Consider the following 24,531-nt stretch of genomic DNA (forward strand, 5'->3'; position numbering starts at 1 on the left):
AGATACCAAAGAATGCCTCAACTGACAATAGATTGAATAATAGATTTAAATAATATCGCAAGGCTAAGTGACCGATAATAAGGAAAGCTTTAGAGAGTATCTTCATGTGGCCTCTTTATACACTCGCGTCTTTAAACCGTATAGATTTACGTGGCATACATTCTAGACTCTGCCTTGCTCTTCTCGTAACATGCTGCAAGTGAATGAGTTGGGTCTTAAATGTCTACATAAATAATTCCTCATGGTTAGGAATTTATTTAGTTACCCATTCAACTCCATTGAATTACCTTCAACTGAATTACTATTTTCTTTGCGGGCTTTGAAAATTGTGATCTACAACGAAGTCGAAAGGTAAGTAATTTTCTTAAGCTAAAATTTAAAAATTGATGTTAAAATTTATTCAAAGACCCTGCCAATCGTCATCATTTCAATAAGATTTAAACCATTTCAACAATAAAATATATATATGTATGTACATATACACATACACACACGTTATGTATGTATGTATATATATATAGGCAAATAGACGATATAAAATTTAAAGGCCATTTAACAAAGCCGTTGAAAGTTGATTGCAAGTATTTTGAATGAAATCGTAGTCTAGTGGCACAAGCATGAGCTGCCAGTGTAGTGAGGGAGTAAGTGTTGTTAAAAAAGAAGAAAAAAAAAAAAAAACCGCACACATACACACTCATATAAATTGTGAAAAGTGTAGTTTGTAGTGGATGTGTGTGCATGGAAGCTTTTCAATCAAAATAAACAGGTTTATACAAATAGTAGAAAATGAAGAGCTGCACACAATGTTAAAGTAACTAGAAAATGAGAATAAAATAAAAAAAAAAGAAGAAACACCGGTAACCTTGGAAGTGTATAGGGGCTCAGCCTAAATGTATGTTAAACACAAAACTTTGTTTGCGTTCAGCAAATTTCTTTTTTTTTTTTTTAATTCTTTCAATTGGATTTTTCTTCCTCTTTTTTTTTTTTTTGTGTTCACTTACAAAAATTGTTTATTACTTTTGCGTGGAATGAAAGGTTTTTGTAGTTCTAGTAATTTGTTGATATGAAAAATTAGAATAGTAGAAACTTTAACACAAACACATGTACAAGCGAATTTGTTATGATAATACAAAAGCCACCCTTTTCCGGTTTATTGATTTGCTTAAAAAAAAAAAGATTTTTTATGTCCGAAAAATTTCATTCAAATATTTTTTTATTTTTATTATTATTAATTTCAAGCCGTTATAGAAACTATCGAAATTCTTAAGAGAATATTTTTTTAAATTATTTAAGTTCTTTTTTCCATTCGAGTTTTTTTTTTCTGGTTAGTAGTTATAAAAAAAGAAAATCACAACCGTTTTTATGTAGCTTTTTTTTTGTTGTTTTTTTTTTTGTTTCATTTAATATAGAAAATCACGTCAACTGTTTGAAACACGTCTGCAAGTCTGCGGTAAAGTGTTCACTCTGAATATACTTCACCACAATTGTCGTAGTAAAAATTTCTGTAGTCGTTCTCTGTATACGGGAAATGCTTCAAAAATCAACCCTTGGAGAGTGTGTGTGTTTTTTGCCAGATATAAACAAGAAAAAAAAAAGCAAACATCCTAAGCAAGAGAGCATTTCCACTCAGCTTGTGCAGATCCTTGCAATACCCTTCAAATGGATCGATGATTTTCAGCAAATTATGCAATTATGAACAGTTTGTCTAAGAGAGAAATGTGCCTGAAGTTTGTAATGGATCTACTCGCTTTTCTGCATTAGGTTATGAAAATACCATTCTGTAGTCATCCCCATTCAATAGGTTAGCTTTTAAGCGAAACTTTCTATGCATGGCTTTCTAAATAAATGGTTTCTTGCGAGAGCCAATTTTAGGTTTTAGTTACCAAATTATAGCAACTGTTATAGTCTGTTATTCTTTTCGAATTTTCACGGATTTTATCCTAACCTTAGTATACAAAGGGCGGTGCGGACGTAAGGTGATCAAAATAGTGTATACTTTACCTAGCCTGGTGGTTGCTTATGGAGCTGCAATATCAATGCTAGTGGTGAATATGAAAATATTACACCATATTTTAAGTTGCAAGAGATAAGATATTCATGAAGTTACAGAAGAGAAGAATTGCGGATGTAAATGAGCTCTAGCAGTAGTTTGACTAAATTCCAAAAGATAAGGAGCAGATAAAAATGATAAGAGGTTCACTTGATGAACTCCTGCTGCCTATTACGTACTTCCAAAATGATTGCTTTCCGTTACGAATTTGTTGGATAAATTCCACAACAAATTTACTCTCTTCACCTCTTATATATATATATGTATATATATATATATGCGTATATATACATATATATATATTTTTTTTTTTTTTTGCTTTGCATCTCTCACTCTCACATTATTCCGTAACAAATGTGGCTGTTTTTCCTGAAACTGCTCGAGTGAATATATATGTTTGCATGTGTTTGTTTGCTTTTGTGAAAATTTGCAAAAACAACGCATAAGCGAACAGACAAACAACAATTATTAAAACAACATGTTGTGGCTTTCCACCGATAAGTAAATGTAGTGGAAACTACATTTTCTCTACAGATATAGAAAAAAAATAAAAACGATTCTATTAAATTGTTCATACAAAAATAGGAAACATACACACGAACCGATAATAAATGGTGTCACTTACGTACATGTGTTTAGGGTGATAAAAGCAACAATGACAGCAGTAACGACAACAACAATAGCAACAACAACTACCACTAGAAAATTTATGTCACCACAAAATTATTAAAAAAAAGACAAAAAAAAAACTGTAATAGGACTACAAAGAACAAAAAAAAAGCTGAGTGATGAACACCAATACCAATAAGCCCCAGCATTCATGAATTCATTCACACACATATTTTTTCCCTTTCGCTTTGCTTTGATGTAATCATTGCTATTGTTGTTGTAGTGTTTGCCACTGTCGTTGTTGTCGTTATTATATATTCATTTATTTACTGATTTTCCGGGCGTTTTAATAAAACTCATTCATTTCATTACATATCAAAGGATTAATAATGATTTCATAAAGTTTTTCTCATTCATCGGGAACTCTTTACTACAACGCGAACGGTTCAATAAATCTCAAAAGTCGTATGTAGCTCATTACAAGTTGTTATAAAAACGAAAAACTTCTTCATAAGCGCATCGCGTTTAGTTCCTAAGAGTCAAGCATCAAAGACAGTCTTTACAATGGATAATTTCCGTAGGCTTCACCAGCAATGCCAACGAAGTGCAAGGCTCGTAAAAGAAATAAAAAATGCATAAAAAGGTGTTTTATGCCTGATTGCATTAGAGTGTTCAATAGCAACCATTAACTGAAGAGAAGGCTCGCTGCTTAGGAAAACATCACGGCATACTTTCAGTTTCTACCGCAGCAATAATTTAATCAAAGACATATTAGATGCTCGCCCCTCTCAGGTATATGGAAAACTAATTTTTTTGTATGTGTGCGTTGTAAAAACAGAAAAACAAGATTTGTTATGTCTTTCGGCTGCAGAGTTAATAAATTTTTGAAATGGACTATAAAAATCCCCCTCATAGATTTAAAGATTCGCTTTATTTTGCCCTCATAGCATAAAGTTAATTAAATGGAACGATATAATACACATTCCTTCTATTTTTAAGTAGCTCTCGCATTTAAAACCTAATACGCTACAGCTCTATGTACATATACTTCTGGCAACTTAAGCCTACGTTTTGAGGACTTTTTTATTAGATTCGCCATACGTTTATGTTACATAAAAATGTGCAAAAAAACGTCTTACTTTGTCCCTCCGTCCATACGCGCTGAGGAAGGGTTACAGATAGCGGTAGACAAACGAAGTAACGTAAATACCCCGTCTATGCAGAATTACGTACAAATTAATGGCAAATTGCAAAAAACATAATTTAAAATATGTGCAATGTGCTTTCATACGATTTACGATATTCGCATACATCGTATATAATAGATATACCAAGGAACCAAATATTTTGTTTCGTTTACATGGAAATATTTATTTTCTACGTAGGAAACACTATTTTCAGTTTGAATTGTTACCAATCTGAGTAATACTCGTAAAAATTTCTGTTAGGGAGGGCACGAGAAAAACTTACATGGTCTTACACCTGTTTTAACGAATTCGTCTAATATATTGATTCGGTTTTATACAATAACGTGGAAGTCCGGCGATAGATTCATTTAGACCGAGTGGCTCTGCGCGCTCTCTGCAATAAAACAAAACAATTTTTTTGAGTCTAAGTTGTCTAAATTTCCAATTTTCTTTCTCTTAATCGTCGAGTTATAAGGAAGCCTTTAACGTTTCAATTGTAAGTATGATTGCTGATTATATGTTGCCACGTTTTAGTAATAGCACACTAGGGATGAAAATTTGACAACCGGAATTTGCCACTAGGTGACATCTGGCAACAATAGCCAGTCGTGATACCATCCAGCACCGCAACGTTAAACTACTTTTTCTAACAACGAAAATGTTAACGTTTATGCCGTACTAAATAGCTTTAGCAAGAATAGGATAAGCTGCGCTTTGCTAGACCAAGAAAGTCCGTTATTATCGTTCAAGAAATGCAAAGCGAAGTATTTTTTTATCCGTCCATCCATCCATCCGTACGAGAAAACTTGAGAAAACTGGAAAGTGCGATTAAACCTTCGATTGCTACTTATTTCCATATTTGCATTGTTGCGATTCTGTCCGCTTATTATTTGCTTGGATCGAAGGGGCACGCACTTGCTAAGCAATCTTTCACTTTCTAAATGCCTTGAAATGCCTTGAAATGCCTTGATCAACAAATTGTCAAATCCCTTCAGGTCTAAATCTTACGCAGAGTCAAAATCTCTTCATCGAAACAGCTTCCTGGCCTGACCGCGAATGCTTAGATGGAGCTAAATCAAGCAAATAGAGTGAATGGAGAGAAAAATTCTTGAACACAGAACTTATCTACCAAGCATTCTAGCAAAAAGGCCAGTGTAAATAACGCATAAAGCTTTACGAGGGGCGAAGATTACGCTTACACTAGAATCTATGAAATTTTACTTGAATTTCTGAAAGTTTCTACAAATCAGATGATTTTAGCAATATTCCAAAAATTTTCAAGCAAACGCCTCAAAGTATGTTTTATATACATTTGAAAATGCTGCACAAAAATATGTCACTCATGTAAATGTAAAGCAAATTTTTTGCATAACAAATGTAAAGACTGCGTTGGAAATATAATTAATGTTAAAATTTATCCTAAAGAAAAATATTCACATTGAAATTGCACGCTATTGATAAAAGCCGCAAAATCATCAGCGGGATAATTTGTTGTAATAATAATGGAATATTTTGCATACGCATTATTCGAACGCAGGCATCATAACAGAAAGAATGCAATGGTATCGTAAAATAATATTTTTCAAGTTTTCTAATTGTTCTTTACTTGGTTGTTCCTTTTTTTTTTTTGGATATTTCTGTCGCTGACATTTTGGGTAAAACGATTCCACGATGTGCAAGTAACAAAGGAATAAAACATTCATACGCCAAGATGAGCCAAACAGGAGTTAAAATTATGCATTAACGAAATTTTATGTGCATTTAAGGCAAACAATGCGCAGACACACACACGCAAACAGAGATTTTTATACGCTTAAACACAAACGAGCAAACAAAAGGACGTTGCACCCTTCATAAGTACACACAACCGAAAATAGGAATTTATTTCGCAGAAGGAGAAGAACAACTAAAACAATCATCACATTACTATAAAATACGTACATACATGCATAGCATATGTGTGTATGCATGTAAGTTTTTGTAGGTAAATTTCACATTATTTAGCGTTTCATGTCGTTGAAAGTAGTGGCACTATTAAGTGCTGAAATTGAAAACCCGAAACTCGGCACCGTTCAACAAGGACGTGTATACCTATGTTTGTACTTAAACATACACACATACGCACACGCACACTGTACATATATATATATATATATATATATATATATATATATAATTACAAACACTCTGACATTAAAATAAAACAAAGTACAAATCAGTGCACAAATTGTGAGCATATGTTATATAAGTGTCTGTTTGTGTACGCGTGTATGTATCCATGTGCGATGCTTTTCTTTTCCTTTGCTCTTATGCTGCACCTTGTTAGCAGGCAGCAGTTTTTCTAACCATTCTCTTCTCTTTGTTTTTTCTTATTTCTTTTTTTGTTAATTAGTCTTTGTTTTCTTACTCGCCCGCTTCCCGCACTGTTTTCCTATTTTTCTTCATCTTCCTTACGCTCTTTCTCAACGTCATTAACATAAATTTTTACAAGAGCTATTCTTAACCCATAATTTTCCCGTTAAGTTAAAAACAGAAAGTAAGTTTTTTCTAATCGTTTCTCCCTTTTTTCATAGTTTATCTTCCCTTCCCTTTATATATTCACTCATACGCTCATTTATTTCATCCATCCATTTTGCCCTTAACGATTTTCGTGCTGTTTGTCTTAAGGATATTTATTGTGCAGGAAAATTCATAAGATTTTCACTAAATATGTAGTTCTGTTGAGAAAATTCTATTTGAAACAGATTTCAATTTCCAAATCGTCTCCAAATAAGCACGGGCGGATAAATTTTGTGCATTAGAGTGCCGCTTCCTAACTCATAAATCCAATCGAATAGAGAGGAAAAGGTTTCATGAAATTTTTAAATTACGTCAAGTTTTTGTTTAGAGACCAGATAGCCATAAACCACATTTCGTCACTAGGCCAATACAGCAAAGTAATAAGCGAAAAACAAATAATCTGAGGCCAACTCTTCCAAGTGGAGAAACAAACAATATCAAGTAATTTTAGTTATTTATCGATCGATTGATGGATAGCCGTTACATTATAAAAAATGTTCAAATATTTCGGTTAAGAATTTTGTTAGATTTCAACTCAGTGAGCTGTAAGATATCAGATGTACGAAAAAGTTCTCTGTATTTTTTCATAAATTAAAAATTGGTTTATAATTGTTACAAAGCTTCGATAATCGAAACACTGGCTATCACTATCAGTGCTCTTTTGCCTTACAGATGTCTTCGCTGCAAAAACTTCGCATTTTCGCGGCAGAATAGATATCGAGTCGTTTTCGTCGAACAACATCGGTCAGAGCATATGATACTCTGAAGGAAGCAGGTGTGGAGATTAAGCTGCATGCGGGGGTGGTTTCCTGTCCAACTTACCTACTTGCTTCCTCCGCGACCAAGAAAGCAGTATTCGCGGGTTCCGATTGCGAGTGCGTATAATTTTTCTTTCGTCGCAGCTACACCGTTTCACCACTTCTCTATTTCTTTCGCTTTTCGCCCTTCTTCCTTGCAGTCACAGGGGCACACAAATGCAGGGCATCCCCTGTGTGCCCGGTCATAGTAAAATAAAAAAAAAAAAACAAGAGGTAGCGCTTTCTGGGCATGAACATTCGATTTTGCATCCGTTTTTTATTGTCCAGACTAACTTAAAGAGGATAATTCTCACACTTTTATGACGACTTAACAAACATAACTACATGTCAACTTTCCGATTGTTGTTCTCTTTGAATAGCTGCTAAGGAAAACATTTTCCTTCTTTCTGTGCCTTTCTTATTGTCTGCAGTCGAATTGAAATTGCCTGTTGACTTGCCTGCTAACTTGTGTTGGATTTTCCTTTAGTCAAATTTAACTTACTTCACCCAATGCATTTCGCTGAGCTTCAGGGCGTTCATCGTGTTTAAGAAAGACATTTTTTGCACGAATCTTTTAGAGTATGGAAGAGAAGAACGTGCATTTGCTTATTGACGTCCATCTTATTCTTATACTTCGTTACATACTCTACGACAGCTTGTAAGGATCGCAATCTTATCCAATATCCTGCAGACTTTATTTGTACACCTAACACCAAGAACCATAATTTAAATTTTTCAATTTTCCGGATTTTCATTTTCATCTGTCTAGCACGATTTTGATTTATTTTGGTACGTTATGTAGGCACACGAGTCCTAGCTTTATTTTGCTCAACAGTTGGGGTTTTCAATACTTGTTCAAGCACAAAAGCAATTTGACAGTTAAACGAGCGAACGTAAATTGTTTTTAAATCTCATCAACAGTACGAACTATCTGCCTTTGACACGTTCTTTTTTTGGGGTTGCATTCGCTACGCATAGCACCTCCTATCGACATCCAATTATCGCAAAAACCGATAAGACAATCCAATTGGAGAAACACTCAGGGCCTGGTATACATTTCTTTAAATTCTCAATATCCGTAAAGGCACAACAACGTTAACGAATTAGGCAGGCATTCACTAGGCTGCGGCTTTTACCTATCCGTTTCTTTTGGTTAGATCCGTGCCCCTATAAACTTTAGTAACTCTTGCAACTTACCCATCAGCGACATATCCAAGTACCTCTTATAACTTCTTATTAAACTTTTACCAAAAAGACTCGGAAAGAATAGTTGAGATGTCTGAGGAATCCAAGCAATGCTAGGCTTTTCCTGCGTATTTATTAGCATCACAAATGCTTTGACGAAACTAATATATTCTTTGTTCGTGCGTTGCGATAAAACATTTCTTGATTCTTCTACTTCAGTTGACTTTCGTACTTAAATAACAGGAATTTAATTTTTCATTTGTGTATGCCTTAGAATTTGTGTTGAATAGTTGTTCAAAATACGTCTCTGCTGAAGGGGTATGTTACAGAAATTATCGCAAGCGTTCTTGTTTTTTTTTTTTTTTTTTTTTTTTACTTCTCTCTCTCTCTCTCTCTCTCTGTTTAACTTCTTTGGCTTGCGGTGTTGTAGATCCACACGAGTTGTCTTGCGTGCATAAAAGTGTTTCTTAAATGGAGAAAATTATTTCAAAAGATACTTTTTACGCAAATGCATGCATATAACTTTTGCTTTTCCACAACATCCCGCAAACAAGCAGGTGCTGATTCTACTTTTTGCCTGATAGGCTACAAAGGTTTTGGTTTTGGTTTTGCTTTGTTAAGTTTTTAACTTTAGCTTCAAGGAAGCGTTTTTTCCAGGCGACAAAGGAGAAAAAAACTGTGTTAAGTTACAGAATGTGAAGGAATTAAGTGCAGTTAAATACTCATATAATTTTATTTTATAAATTAAATCTATGCAGGAGAAAGTAGCTGATGTGTATTAAATACAAAGGATCTTTATAAAGCAATCGGTAACGTACGACATTTGTTTCTATTACAAAATTTTCTTTCCATAACTGCTTTGGCTATCACTGGCGCAAGAGCATCCGAAGGCGAAGAGCATAAGTAGGCACCAATTATCACCTATTCTGGGGTTTGTGTTTTCCTTCGCACATCTGTTCTGCCTTTGCTATGTTCTCCTCGTTACCAGCGCTTTAGAAAATCGGACATACTTTGCACGTTAAACTAAACTAACGCTCCAACGTTAAGTGGTCTACATGTAAATAAACACAACATTAGAAAAACTAGTATAAGTAGGCGAGAAAGTATTTAAGTGTAAATGCCCGGTGAGTATCAGGGGTTAACAAGTGTGTTACAGAATCCACATACAAGTTATGTTACAGGATAACCTAAGACGGAAACGCCGCGCCAATGCTATTTTTAATAGCGTCATAAATCAAAATAATAATTAAAAATTTTTATAACGAATTAATGCAAAAAAGTAAAGAAAGTGAAGAAATATTGGGAAGAATTATTATTGTTTAACGTTGGGAAGTGAGTGCGGTTTCAATGCATTTTGCTTAGGACTCATTTCGCAGTTTTACGTATATAAACTTCACCTTTCTGACGTCTATTGTACTATTATACACGGTTCAAAATAATGCCTTCGTCCATGTATCTTTCTGTCTTCTGATTTGTTGTCGGAATTCTCAAGAGTTCGAATCGTTTTTGCGGCACGAAACTAATTACTATAATAAACGGAACCGTAGGTGTCTTGGTCGATCTAAAAGAATTTTTGCTTGCGAAGCACACCCAACATCGCTAGCTTCTATAAATCAAAAAGGAAAAAAGGACGAAAAGGCGCTTCATTCCGAATGACGTAAGGTATATTAAGTTGCCGGGAGTATATGCAATACCTGCACAGAATTAAGATCGAATCACCTTCTATTACACTGATCCATTCAGAATCCGAAATAATTCAGAAAATTATACTAAATTCATCGAAATTTTTCGACCTGTCTGTCCGCCTGTCCGCCTGTAAATATAATATCCGCCCATGTATTTTCGTGTTCAATCTACAGATTGCAATTTTTGAAATGGATGAACACTAACTGTCGACCACTTCCGCTGCTGGTGTTGAGTTGGTCGTGACTGACTATAATGTTTTTGCTGCTTTACAAATTTCACTTTTTAATGCCTTTAATAAAAAATTTCCATTCAACACAGAAGACTTTAAATTAAAGTCAGTGAAAATTTCGAAGAAAAATGTCTCAGAATGTTACTCTAACAGCCGTATTTTGACCTTGCGACCGGATCGAGAGAAGGGAAGACTTGCCTTTTTGCATTCGTTTTTTTGTTTTTTTGTTAAGTCAGGAAAACCGCCCAAAGAAATGAATTTAAGCTCTATATACTTAATAAAATACTAAGTAAGTTTAGAAATAGATTCAGAATCAAAAATTCGTTCTTGCTTTGTTATTTGAAATTATAAAGAAAATGACAACAACAATTTACGATATCCATTGCACTGCAGGTTCATGTGGACAAATCTTCAAGTTCATCAAAATCGAATCTCTCAAAAGACTTATTGTGGTGCTCGGAAAACCATTTCGTTTTTTGTTTTTCAACAGATGACTTGCGTTCTCATTACATATTTGTGTCGACAGCTGGTATACCAAAGGCTGTTTGTAGAGAAGTTGGCTTTTTTTTGCGCAATAGCTTGGGTTTAGTGCCCTATCAGATGTGGAAAGCTGAAGAGAGCAGTATTTTCGGTATGTTTTACTTTTTACACCTTACACCGCTTATGGTACAAGCGTTTATTAAGTTTTTACACATTTAATAGGTTGAGATAGACCCACTTTTTATCATACCAATTGATTCAGAAAGTCATACTAAGTCCGTCTGTTTGTTTGTCTGTTTTATTTTCTTTGAGGTATTTTTACGAAATTTGGTACATCGACATGTTTTAGCCCAATGATTCGGATCAGGTCACCTCTTCGCCCAATCCTCATGTACAATCTTATTTATTAAAATTCAAGTGGCGTAGGGAATTCATGGGTAATGACAACCCATTATTCTTTTATTTAGTATCGAAAGATAAAAATACTGTTCAAACAAGAAAAAAATTATTGAATCCGCCCGGTCTACCGGAAATTTTGTAGTCTGATTTTAGCCGATTTCAGCTAAACGAGTTAATATCGTTTGTTCGTTAACAGCAAACTTCAACGATAATCCATAGGCGCTCTGAACATAGATTCAACTGTGACCTTCGATTCTCACGCGAACTCGTGGCTTAATCGTGAGGTGAAAGTCATCTTTACGAAATTTTACGAACTCGTTTGGCACTGCCTGCTGTGTTGTAGTAACCCAGCAACCGAATACACTATAAATGTTTCTTATGGCTTGTGCAACTTTCAACACAAAAAACATTTCTAATAAGCTCTTAATGTTTATTAATATTTTTAATTACGAATTTCATTCTCAGCGACTTAATATACGGAGGCAATATATTGGCAGAAAGCCAGTGCTTTGTAAAATTTCGTTCCTACAATTTTGATATTGAAGAGGCAGCTCGTTCTGCCAGCTATTGAAGCACTTGAAGCTGATGAAGACAAAATAAAGTCAAACCGCCGAACGGCAGCTCTTGAGGCCACTGGGAGATAAAGTTTATCGAATTCAACACTTCGTGATAAAATATTTAAAAACTATAAGAAAATGTAGCTTTATTTTGGATCAGTTACAAGGCAGGAGTAGTTAATTTAAAACCTATTTGAACGTCTTGATGGACAAGACAAACCTCTCAACATATAATTCAAGGAATGAATAAATTCCTTTTGGCGAAATATAAGAAACTTCTCCACGTTTGACGAAAGAAATGCTCATAGAAAACGTTGTCAATATTTAATTTGAATTAATGTCATCTTTTCGGAGCTCTTTAAGAAATAGAGACATCTTAGAGCATAAATTGGCATTTATTTTGACCGCTAGCGAGAGCCACCATCAGTAGCCTCAACTTTTGTAGGAATAAAATTTTAATTAATGACCCTAAAGATACTTGTAACCCAAGCATGCGCATTTCAATATGAAGGTGAATATCCGCGTGATATAAGTAGTGAGACTGGAATTGGTGAATTTTTCCGGTTTCTCTTCGTTTTTCTCTCTCGGGGTGTCTCTCTATTTCCTTCGCTCTTTATCAACGCCCTCATCTAAATCCTGCTTTTTGTTTATGTTCTTGTTTGCCTTCTCTTTGCTTACTTTTTTGCTTGTACCTTTGCTTTGCTCTCTCTTTCTGTTCTTCTTCTTCTTCTTGTTTCTCATTATGTTTACCTAAAGATATTTTTGGTTTTGTTTTGATTTTTTGAAATGGTTGTTGTTTTGTTGTGCCTTTCCTATGACAATTTGTTTGTATGCACTTTTTCAAGTGTCAAACTTGTGTTTTTGAACTTTGCCCACATCCACTCATATAAAGACGTAAAGTGTACAGCGCAGCAATGGTGGCGGCGGTGGTATTTAACATTTATTGTTTTATTTTTTATTCTTTTGTGTTTGTATGTGTGTGTATGTATGTGTGTGTTCTAGTTGATTTTTCATTTACAATAATGTCACTCATGTTCTATTTTCTGTTTTCATGTCGACACACACAGATACATATGTAATGATTATTTAAGATCACAAAAAACTTTCATAGAGAAATGTAAAGAAGAAAAGGCAGCTTTTTTTTATTTCTAGCTCACTTACCCTTCTCTTGCAACTGCTGACGTTTCACATCGCCTTTCAATATTTCGGCTGTATGAACCAATTCATTGAGTTGCGGTTTCTTCGTTTTCAACTCACGTAAAATCTTCTATTACCGGCAAAAACGAAGAGAAATTTATATTTAATATACATTTAGAATTTGAATTTCAATTAGAATCATGCTCAACTTACCTCTTGCTTCTCAATGGCCATACGTATCGCGTCGATATTATCGACGGGAACACTTTGTATTTTAATCATGTTCTGTTCCCACGTCAACCAATCTGAAATTTGTAAGACCGATTTATCGAACCCTCCGGCCAAAGCGCCGCTGCCACTGGGTTCGTCGATGTAATCTGAAATCAAAGAACAATTTTATGAATGTATGCACAAACTATTTCATGAACTTCGAAGACTGTTAAACACACACGTTAAGAATATTTCCGTTAGCCTGTTGCCTCGAACGGCAAAAGATTAAAAGGTTTTCCCTTGCGGTTAGTCTTAGAGTATTTTATCTCCTAAACCATAACATCGCGCTATTCCCGCTGACAGTCGCAAAATTATTATTATTATTATTATTCATTAATTGTATCAATTACAATTAAATTGTATTATTAATTCTTCATCCCACATTGAAATGGTGGTAAGTTTTTTTCCAATTTTCGCATGAATATTTAAATATTTTGCTAAGCAAGGATTAATGCAAACCGTCTCACCTTTTGGGGGGTTTTCTTACAAAAATTCTAGTGTCTTTGATACATATACAACTCCCAGGCAGTTTTTCTTATAAAAATTCTACTATTTTTGATTCATGTACAACTCCCAGGCAGTTTTAAATGAAACGCGCTTGCATATATTTTGTTCAGCAAAAGGCGAAAGTGATAAAGTAATGTGTCAATGCACGCTAACAGTTACCCTTCCATTTAGCATTATTGAGTTATTGAGTCCAGACAGACGGTAGTCATGGAGCCTTCGAAATTGCATTTTCAACATTCATTACTCTTGTTGTTTGATTTGTAGAAATCTCCTGCCGAAGCCCATTAAACACTTTTAGAAACTGACTGTGATGCTGCTCCCTCATATCCCAATAGCCACCTTAAAAGTAGTCATTTTAAGGTCAATGACACAGAAAGGCAAGACTTCTTGGACGAAAAGCCAGCTCAAACTCTCAAAGAACTTTCAAACAGCTTAGCAATTGCTGAATAAACTGTTTCTTGACAAACGCATGCAGTGGGAAAAAACGAAATGAACATGGCTGCCGTACTAATTGACTGAAAATGATTTTTCGAATCATTTTTTGCGCCGTATTGCGACTGGCAATGAAAAGTGGATCTACTACGACAATCCTAAGAGGAAAGAGCCATGGCTTAGTCCGGGAGAACCATATACAGTGACACCGAAGCGAAGTTTTCATGGTCATAAATTTATGCCGTGTGTATGGTGGGACCAGCAAGGTTGTGCAGTGTGTTGCGATCTGCTAAAACCGAATTAATCTGCTACTACAGATGTTCATCGACGCCTTGTCATGTCTCTTGCAAAAGAGACCAGCAATGGCGGCCGGCGAATATCGGCACAAATAACACTTGGGGTTAACATACACAGTCCTATTTTTTAATATACACAGCTGACAGAGATCCATCGAGAAAGATTTGTGTGTAGTACACATTCCTCGATTCCTACGAATGGCAAACATTTTGCGTTTTTGTGCTTGTTGTGTCGATAATAATCGCTTTTGAAATTACAGAATTTTTCTATCCATGTTCATGACATGTTAAATAATAATAATAATTATTATCCCAACATTCAAAAATTTACAATCTTTTCATTTCACTTTGCTAAAACCAACCCCATTGACTCACATTTCCAATCTCATCTGCTATTAGCACTCATTAATGATTGCATTAAAGTATGCTCTAATTACAAAAAAGCAATGCGATTATTCCACTCCTATAAATTCACTTCAAGAATTTGTTTCATTTATCATCTAGCCTTTGAATTGTCAAACAATTTATTTCGCTAATCAGCAAAATACTCACTTTTTCAACCAAACATTTTTTTTAAGAGAATTTTTTAGTCCTACTTTTATGAAGATAAAGAAACACTTCAATGTATTTAAATGTATATCTCTGTTACATACTAACGCTAGTTAACCTTTTTGGCTGGCTTTAAACAAAGTTTATTGAAAAGCTATAGGCTTATCATTTTGTGGACCCTACACGCAACTGGGCAGCATTTCATTAATAAAGTTAAATTAAAAAAGAAGAAAAAAAAATGTAAGATAAACTTTTTTATTCTTTGTAGAAGAACGAAAATAGTTTAGTATTGAATTTATTTCCTAAAGGAAATTCTCGTAAAGTATGCTTTTTTCTCTTTCGAATAATCAGCCAGGAAATATACTGCAGTTTTCCCAATAACTTACATGCGTTGCGCTAGCTACTAACGTAATGAAACGACTAAAACTATGCTACAATTTTTAGCAGAATGTAATATAATGTTCTAATTTTTTCCTACTTGAACTCTTAGTTATCTTTGACTTGTCAATATTTTCATATTTACACATTTCAAACTTTCACTTTATTATAGTTGAAAGTAACCGACGAAACCGCAAGGTTATGAGCTTCAAATCTATGAACAATAAAAATAAAGAAAATCTTCAAGTATTCTTACGCAAATAACAGTGTACTCGGTAGTGTATTGAATGCGGTGCACAAAAGAATATAGAAGCAAAGTCTGAGAGGCGGAGAGACGGAAGTAAGAACATGTAAGTTGCAGCTAAAACATACTTTAGTTAAACACTTGGCAGGAAATCATAGCGAAAGAAAGAAAAACACATCATAAAGACGAGAAGTAAAACCTAGAAAAAGCTTAAATGATATTATGGCTCATAGGGAGTGTGAATAACCGTAAGGATTTAAAAACACTAAGAAGGGAATATTAACAAAAACGGAGCAATAGAAGCAACTATATAGATATTTTTTTTTTTTTTTTTTTTTCAAGGTAAAATATATATAAAATATATATATACATATATATATATATGTATATATATATATATATATATATACGTATACTGAGAAGTGCAAGCGCTGTAAAGTCATTTTAACAATTCGAGCATTTTATAGAGTTTTCATTTAACTTAGAGCAGAGAATAGAGGAAAAAAAAGTCAACAACTCCTACACAGTATATTTACAACCAAGCAAAAATCAAATGACAAATTTGAATAGCGTCGCACACGTAGAAATGTTACGGTAACAAAAACCCTGTCATAATTCATTAAAAAACAAGCCGTAAAGGATGTCTGGAGAAGAAGAACAGTAAGAAAGAAAATCTCTCGCTTATAATAACAACACCGGCACTGTAAACATAGTCTATGCACATTTAAATATTAAATGGGCAATTGCCTCTCTCCCTGCTGTAGTTCCTTCTTGTTTTTTTTTCCTTTTACTGCTTGCTCTCTTCTCTAACCATACAAAGTACATTGACTTTACACATATTGATGTGTGTTTAAAAGCCTGGATGATGTGTAAAATATTATGTGGAAATAATTTTCATATTTACTTATGTCTAAAATGACTTTTGTGCAATTTATGTGACATTTAGAAAGAGGAAAACCCAAGCAAACCTAACGCAGCAGAAGGAAATCGAATGTGTATTTAATTATTTATAATTAAATTCTGTAAAGATTAATATAAGATATTAAAATACATTTTCAAGTAATAGTAATAGCACTAGTAGTAGTAGTAGTAGTAGTATTAGTAGAAAATTTGAAATTAAAAAAAAATGTAAGTGAACGTGAACCGCTTTCATTCTTAGTTGTTAGCCCAAAGAGATGAATTTTAAAACTAAAGGAGGACGGGTCCTAACAACTAAGGAACTAAGGCGAATCTCCAAATTTTGGAAAGCACTAAACGAAAGGAGTCTTGGAGATCAACTACTTCGGGTTTTTTCTTGGGACTGCTGATAATAGACAGGTCGGAAGCATTTTCGTTCGGTGTTTCTTAAAAACTGTAAACTGGATTTCAACTCGGATTTCAATTTTTCTAAAACTAATTAAATTGTTTTCAAACTTTTGTGTTCCATGCCGGCTTTCTTAGGTTCAAGAATGTGAAGAAATGCATGGACGGAATAAATTTGGGGGCGAAGAAAGTAAAGTGCAAGTTTTCGTGCCTTTGGGTTTCTTAATAATTCTCTAAGCAACTTGCTTATACAAAAGAAGGATAGATATAACTATATGTATGAATCCATTACGAACCAAAGTCTTATTAATATATGATAGGACTAGGTTTATGAATAACATCTGTGTAGGAAACTTATCTAGAGGATAATGTAGGACTACGCATGAAATTTGCTTGGTATCGCAGTAAAGTCACCGGCTTAGCCAAAGAGCCAATCCATTACGTTAGCCTTCAGCCAAGAGTAGTAACGTACATCAAATTTTTGTTATTTTTTATAAAAGCAAAAAGAAAAATGTAAACGTACCTAAATAAAAAATAAACGCCAAAGAACTTTTATTTTGGAATTATTCCAATTTTAATAGATTTGGTGAATAAAGCAGAAAGTGTTTTACAAAGTCATTAAAACATTAAAGTCATTAAAAAGTCTTTCCATTATTAGAAAGAAATGTCTTTTGAAAAAAACTATTTTGACAAAAACTTCTTTACGTGTATAAATGTTGTGTGCTCCTATTACATTTATCGCACTTTGTGTAAGTTTTGCGCTTTTGTTTTATCACTTATTTGAACCGAGAATTTGAACATATTCGCCTTTGTGTTGGAATATTAATACTTTATTGAAATCTCTGGATGATTAACAGTTAAATGTCTATTTGATGTTGTTGTTCTTCATTTATTGATGTCCTTTTGTTCTTCAGAGGAAGAAAATTTGCTCTTATTTATCCTTTTTTTTTTTTAATGTTTATTTTGCAGGCAAACACAAAAATTTCTTTCCTTAGCACAAATCCTTTACTTTCATAAAAATTGTTTTTTTACAAACGATAACTTTTCATATTTAAATTTTCGAGAATTTCCGTTGTGTACCTTTCGGCGCGAGTTTTAGATTTGAATGACCTGTAAAGCTTAACCGAAGCGATTTTAATAGTCGAACATAATTCATTGCCAAGTTTATAAGACCTGTCTCTGCCAAGTGATGGTAAGGAAAGCTCGGAACAAAGTTTTAGGGTCCACGTACGTAACAACGCAGAAGCTTCAGTAAAGCTGTAGACAACATTGTATACACTGTATGTAAACCTCAGTTTTTTGGCAGCAGCGCGAACAAAGCAAAGTTCTAAACCTGGGCATAAAGCACAGCCATGGAAAACCTTTCAAAAAAATGTAAAATATCCTACAATTATGGCTAGCAGCGGAGACAGGTATGTAAAACATGAAACTTTAATTCCCTTTTGTTCCGCGTAAGAGTAACGAATGTCACAATGTTTTGCAACGAATAAGCAAAGTTTTGCGTATCGCAAAGTTTTCCCAAAGCTTCAACGATAATTTTTCAAAATTTCAGATGACAAATTTCCGTTACTCCCCACAACCATTTTTGAAGCGATATTTCCATATAGAGAAGATTAAATAATTTACTTCAGAGCTTCTAGCAAACATTGATTTCATGGGTATGATGGAAAGCAATACTTAATAAATCTCTCCACATTCTTCTGCGAACTTCTTATGAGTTCTATGTATAAAAAGGGGGAAGGTGTGATGTTAAGCTACTTATACTTTCGAGAACACTATAGTTAACGCTAAATATTAACAATCAAGTAGCGGACGCAATGCGAATGGAGAAGTTAAATAAAAGTGGAGAATGGAGAAAAGCGAAGGGCGGCAAATTTGGACGGAGGTGAACTAAAAAGGAAGCGACTCCCTTATTTTCGAAACCCGTTTGCCTTTTTTTAGAATTGGACCAGAAGAAAACGTTGACAAGTTTAGTGCTGTCGCCATGCGAAAGAAAAGCATAATAAACTCTTCACTGGCAACACAAAGGCAAAGAAAAGAAAAACTGATTGATAGGACACCAGCTCGTTTGCCTTCTTTTTGACTGGTAAGGTAAGGAAAAACACTTTTTCATGCGCATTCATTTCACCATGTGTAATAGATGATTGTCGTTAAATTTTTACATGGAGGGTGTTTGTTGTTGTTCAAACAAACAAAAAAATGTGCAATCAGTTATGCAAAGTTTGACATAACAAGACTATACTAAGGAATTCGACAAAACATTAAAACACAAAAGTTAATAAAATTGAAGAAGACGCAAAGAAACGAAAACACTGCGCGGAATAATCGGCATTTCTCATTAGAATGTTCTTAGCAATTTTGTGCCTCACTTACCTTTACCAACATTTAGACTTTTGTTCAGCTTGGACAGTGACTTCAGTTCTGTTAGCGACAATTCAATCTGATCGGCATGGTTTTGTAAATTGCTTTTGATCTAAAAAAAAAGAATAATATTGAAAAGCATTGTCCATGACATGGGAAGCGCAAAGCGAACCTGTTCGATATCATTCATCATGGTGCAGCTAACCTTTGGCATTTGTTCACTTTTGCCAATAGCGTTGACAATCAATTTTAAATCGTCACGGCGATCCTAAGGAATAAAATGATTGTAAAAATGGTTCGAAATGGCAACAAATTGAAAAGATGTGATTTTTTTTTTTTTTTCGTGAAAGAGACAAACTTTCAAAACTGTAAAAGTGTTGGGGAGAAGAAAAGAAAAAAACAGAAGAATGGAAAAATCCAACAAAATTCAAATAGGATGACAATGTGAAACATGAAGAAAAGTTAATTACAATAAATTCAGTCGACATAGAAAACATAAAAAAAAAAAATCACGCATACATCACACTTGAAAAGTTTTCACCGTTTGCGTTAACCAGCAAAATTGCATTGAAAGATAAAGACTCGATAGATTTCCGCAATCTTTTCGACTAAAGATTTTCTTCACATTGACTTTCGCAAACGTTTTTCTCTAAGGTATAAACAATATTTATGTTGCAATAGTAAATTTTTCATATGTTTACTTTAGCGTTTCCAAATTTTCACTGAAATATTTTTCTATCGACTAGAATCGGTGTAGAAGCCTTTAATACATTTTTCTCATTTTTTTTATAACAATTTTCTTTTGCAAAAAAAAATATAAAAAAAAACTTTGGAAAACGATCAATGGATTCTCTTTGGTGCTGAGAGAATTTTGCACATTTGGATCGGCTGACAGCGCTTGTTATTGCTTTACGCGTTCGGCTATTTATTCATTTCGCTTTGGTATTTTTCACGTTTTTTAGCGTCAAGGCGTATGTAGATGTGATACATATTTATTTTAAAGGGCATTCTACCTAACATGAACGTAAACTATAAGTTATACCGTAAAAATAAGTTCAAGCAATTTTTTCTTTTTATCACAATTTGTTGATCATGACGCTTATATGAGTCATAAGCCAATGTAAAGCATTATTAAGCGATTCAAAAGAATTCCTCTCTCGTTCGACATCTCTCTGCCTCCATCGAATGTATATACTGCGATATATCTATGTACGAAGCCTAATCAACCATTTAATCAAAAAAACGAAGAAAGCTAAACCGCTTGGTTCATTAAAATTTTAAAAGCCTGCTATATTGTACCTTGCTGTGGTTTTTTTTTAAGCGACTCTATTCGATCTCTTCTTGCTAAGTATTCGTTATCTAAGCTTTATTTACATATATCTGATCCTTTGCAATATTTGCTTTGTAGCTAAGCATTTGCATTTCAATTCAATTGCGATTTTGATCGCAATCGCAAGCAACGTTAAACACAATACTTTTGCGTAGCACACCCAACTACACACATGTATAGGTGATCAATCTCTTTCATTCTCTGCCTCATTTTACGCTCATGTTGTTTCCTCTTTCTCTCTTTCTTTTCTCTCTTCCTCTTGCTCTTTTTTACAGCATTCCACGGAGAGGATATAGAGTACGTTCTTCCCTTTTCTAATTTGATGCAAACTTGTTTTTGATTTTTTGTTTATTTACTTATGTCTTATGTTTGTTTTTTTTTTTCCTGATCGTCAATAATTTTTACTCTAAACATTTGAAAACAATCCAATTAAACTTTGATCTATAGACCGAATGTCTTACGCTAATTTTATGAGTTATTCTGGCGGGCATTGGACGATCAGTATGTTAAATTAAATGAAAAAGTCTAGCTGTGTGTGAATGTGTGACTATAAATAAATTTGTTTTTATACTCATTTTGTCAGGACGTTTGCAACACACAGATCGAAGCTTCGAATACCACACAAAGTACATTTCATCGGTATCAAATTTTAAAAGTCCATCTGTCGGGCTAATGTCTGTTGAAAACATACTCTTGCCACAAAAGTGAAGCTATCGACTTTAAATTCGGCAGAAACAATGGAATTTCTTGCACACAGGTTGGTATGGTTCATATGAGCGAAATTGGCCGAAGGACACGCTTACAGTACTGGTTGAAGAGAGTAGATCTCAGTTTTTTAAACAGAATAAGAAATCAGGTTTTTGCTCATTGCTCATAAATGCACAAAATTTGGAATTTATATTCTATAGGCGATGCGATAGTACCTGCGGAAAAATTGGCTACGCCCACCCAGAATTATTTAATACTAAGTTTTTCTTCGACACTTTTATAACGCGCAGAGAAAAGCATCAAAGCCTCCATAAAGTATATAATTTCATGGGCGGCTTCAAGTTTGGAAATCACCTAAGCATGTCCATGTGTTCACCAGTCCATCTGTCGATTTACCCAACCGTGTAGTATCTTTCGCAGGAAGGAAGATATGGCCTACAAATTTTCAAAATAATTTGAAAATGACCCAACCCGGTCAAAGGGCACACCGACAACGCCACACGCGCCACGCTGCAAAAACTGGGAACATCTTTGCCTTTCTTGGTTTTTACTCATTACTCAAAAACTACAACATAAACTTAATATGAATCTCCAGTCTCGGTCGCGATCGAACAGAGTTTTTTTATTCGTTGCACTTACATTAATTTCAGATAATCTTTTTTCCAATTCCGTAATTGATTTGCTTTCCACAGGCTTTTCTATCAGATCGTTAATACGTTTCAAACCCTTTGAGATCAGCTCCTCTAAATTAATATTTTTTAAACTATTACCGTCCAAGCGAGAGGTTTGAGAGGTCAATGTTAAGCTATCACTAACAGGAACTTTAGGTCTGAAATAAAAATTTCATTTGGAAAAGAAAGTTCATCTTAAAAAGTTTATATGAAAGAACTCACTTTGTTTGTTGCACCTCACGAAATTTCTCCCTTAAAATAATTTGATTTTTCATAACTACCCGAGAGATATTACCCTGTTTGCCGTGAGTCTCCAAGACCAGGGAATCACCCTGCGATATTAGAGTCGCAGCATCAGGAGCTATAAGCATTTTTAAGTCTTCTACAGCTCTGTAAAAATACATTTCACGTAACGTAATTAATTTGCTAATATTTTTGCCTCTCTCTGGGTCTCTCTGCGTCTTACCTTTCGCCTTCACAGCATTTTTCGATTTTTTCTTTCGTCTTTTCGAGACGATGGATCATGTTTTTTGCTTTGCTCTCAAACTCCAAAACTCTTTGCTCTAAACTCAGCAATTGTTTTGTGTTTGTTAGTTCGGTGAGAGCGCTTTTTAGGGAAAGATTGGAATCGTCCAGTGAAGGAGATTGTGGCAAAATTTTATTGATGAATGTGTTGGGCTTCTTGGCGGATGGTGTTTCAATGCGGCTCTAGATTTTTAAAATATATAAAGCGACAAGAGAGAGAAAGTTTAATTGACAACACTTGCAAGTTCAATTCAATTTTTGTTTTTATTTTTTCTTTTTAGCTTTGTGGCATTTACTTCTTTTGAATAAAAATCATACCGTATCACTATCGGAGTCAATGGGTTGAGTCATTTCCATTGAAAACCTTGGTATATCCTCATCATCGGAGAATACCAAAGGCTCTACATCAAAACTTAATTCTTTGTCTGGATTATAGAAACTATCTCGAACCATGGCGTCCATCATGTTATTATCCAACTCATCCGTGGCCGCATGTAATTGACGCCAACGCTTCACTTTTGGTTTTACATAGCTTGGCGTGCTGGTTGCAGGCATATCCGTTTCTTCTTCCGAATCTCTTAAAATATCACGTTCGCTTTCCATACGTTTGCGCTTTTCTTCGAAAGAAATTCGTTGTTTCTCTACCCGCAAGATCGGTGTGCTAGAGTTATTGGCATCCGGAGGCCGTAGCTCAACTCCTGACTCTTTCTCCGTCTCTGACTCTTCTATAAGCGGTGTTCGAGGACTTTCACATAAAGATCGTTTGCTTTTCGATTTTTTTAACTCACGCCCCTCAGCATCCAGACGCACAGAGGAATCTGAATCTTCAGAGACGTCTATAATTTGTACGGTCTCTACATATTCGGGAACGAATGGCTCTACGCTTTCTAATATGTTAACGGTATCGACAATCTCTCCTTGCTGCGGTTCAAGGTCGTTTGTTATGTGCACCGACATTTTATTGTTATTTATATTTTTCACTTTGACTTCGACCATTTGCGCTTGAGGATCAGCATTTTTGCGCTTCAGTGGCAATTTTTGGCCATTTACGTTACTATTCGCTGCTGTTTCGGTGGCTGTTTGGGGATTCTTGGAGATCTGTGAGAAGAGAGCGCTCGTTTCAGCTAAACGGAACGTTTGTGGTGGCAACAAATCTGGCAATACTTGTGCTTGTTGTTGTTGACATTCAATGTTATTTTCAACACAACCCACCTGTAAATTCTGAGTTGTTGGTGACGACTGCATGTTGTCTTTAGATTGAACAGTTTCGTTCGACGAGGGTGTTCTAGCTCTGCGTTGACGTACCGTATTACTGACCACCACAATTTCAGTGTCTTCTGTCACGGGCATGTTCAACTTGTCCGTTTCATTTAAATGCTCCAAACTCGACGCTTGTTCATATTTAGTTTTCAAAGCATCCTAACCAAAAATTTTTCAATACAAAAAATTTTAGAATACGAATCATTTTCCACATAGAGAAACAAAGTGATCTCAAACCATTTTTCAAAAGGTTTCTACCAAAAATAACTCCAAAAATTAGGGGAAGCATACCATATTTAACTTATATTTCAGCGTTTTCATAAAACCCCAAAAAGTTTTATAATAGAGAAAAACAAAACAAAACTACAAAAATTATATAAATTTGCACAAAATAATATGTTTTAGTTTTTAGTTTTTTATTTTTTTATTTTATTTATTTATTTATCTGTTTTTTTTCTTTTTTCTTTTATGTTTATTAATCTCTGGAGAGCTTTGGTGGTATAAGTTGTGGTGAGTTATCATCCCAGGTGAATGAGATATTATAATGGTTTACAAGGGACAAATATTAAAAATGTTCTTTGTTGTAGTTTTTATTGTTGTTGTTGGAGCCTTAAACCCATTTACTTGTTTACTGTTTGTTTTGTTTTTAATCCTTATGTTGGTTATGGATAATGACTTCAACACCATTGACACAGTAAAACTTTACAACGGGTATATGGTAATGGCGGTGGATGGATGAGAGGATGTCGATAATTACGGTGGTGAACTTCTTTGCTTTTTTTGGTTTTTGTTATATAAATATTTTAATAGGAGAAAATATATG

The 24,531-nt window shown here is 34.4% G+C and overlaps 2 protein-coding genes across 3 annotated transcripts in view; both read right to left on the reverse strand.

The window, feature by feature from the left end:
- LOC119639548 (dystrophin) overlaps positions 1 to 1,332 on the reverse strand; it is a 179,578-nt gene extending 178,246 nt beyond the window's left edge. For both annotated transcript variants that reach the window (XM_038036990.1, XM_038036989.1), the window contains exon 1: positions 1,002 to 1,332. The gene's annotated coding sequence lies outside the window, so the exon portion shown is untranslated. The remainder of the gene's footprint in view (positions 1 to 1,001) is intronic.
- Positions 1,333 to 12,580: 11,248 nt separating this feature from the next.
- Positions 12,581 to 24,104, reverse strand: LOC119639549 (dystrophin, isoforms A/C/F/G/H-like). The gene is made up of 8 exons (XM_038036991.1): positions 22,767 to 24,104; positions 22,390 to 22,631; positions 22,146 to 22,313; positions 21,892 to 22,081; positions 19,387 to 19,482; positions 19,227 to 19,326; positions 13,089 to 13,252; positions 12,581 to 13,005 (listed from the first exon to the last, which is right to left on the reverse strand). Exons 1-8 carry the CDS (start codon positions 23,796 to 23,798, stop codon positions 12,892 to 12,894), a joined length of 2,106 nt encoding a protein of 701 aa, XP_037892919.1. The 5' UTR covers positions 23,799 to 24,104; the 3' UTR covers positions 12,581 to 12,891.
- Between the last annotated feature and the right edge of the window lie 427 nt (positions 24,105 to 24,531).

This window comes from Glossina fuscipes, unplaced genomic scaffold, assembly GCF_014805625.2.
Source record: "Glossina fuscipes isolate IAEA_lab_2018 unplaced genomic scaffold, Yale_Gfus_2 112, whole genome shotgun sequence".
Classification (NCBI taxonomy): Eukaryota; Metazoa; Arthropoda; class Insecta; order Diptera; family Glossinidae; genus Glossina; species Glossina fuscipes.

Coding starts and splice junctions, on each gene's coding strand:
- LOC119639549 (XM_038036991.1), bottom strand. CDS start 23,798: ATGCCCGTGACAGAAGACACTGAAATTGTGGTGGTCAGTAATACGGTA. Junction 22,082..22,145: donor CGTGAGGTGCAACAAACAAA/GTGAGTTCTTTC, acceptor TTTTTATTTCAG/ACCTAAAGTTCCTGTTAGTG. Junction 19,327..19,386: donor TGATGAATGATATCGAACAG/GTTCGCTTTGCG, acceptor CTTTTTTTTTAG/ATCAAAAGCAATTTACAAAA.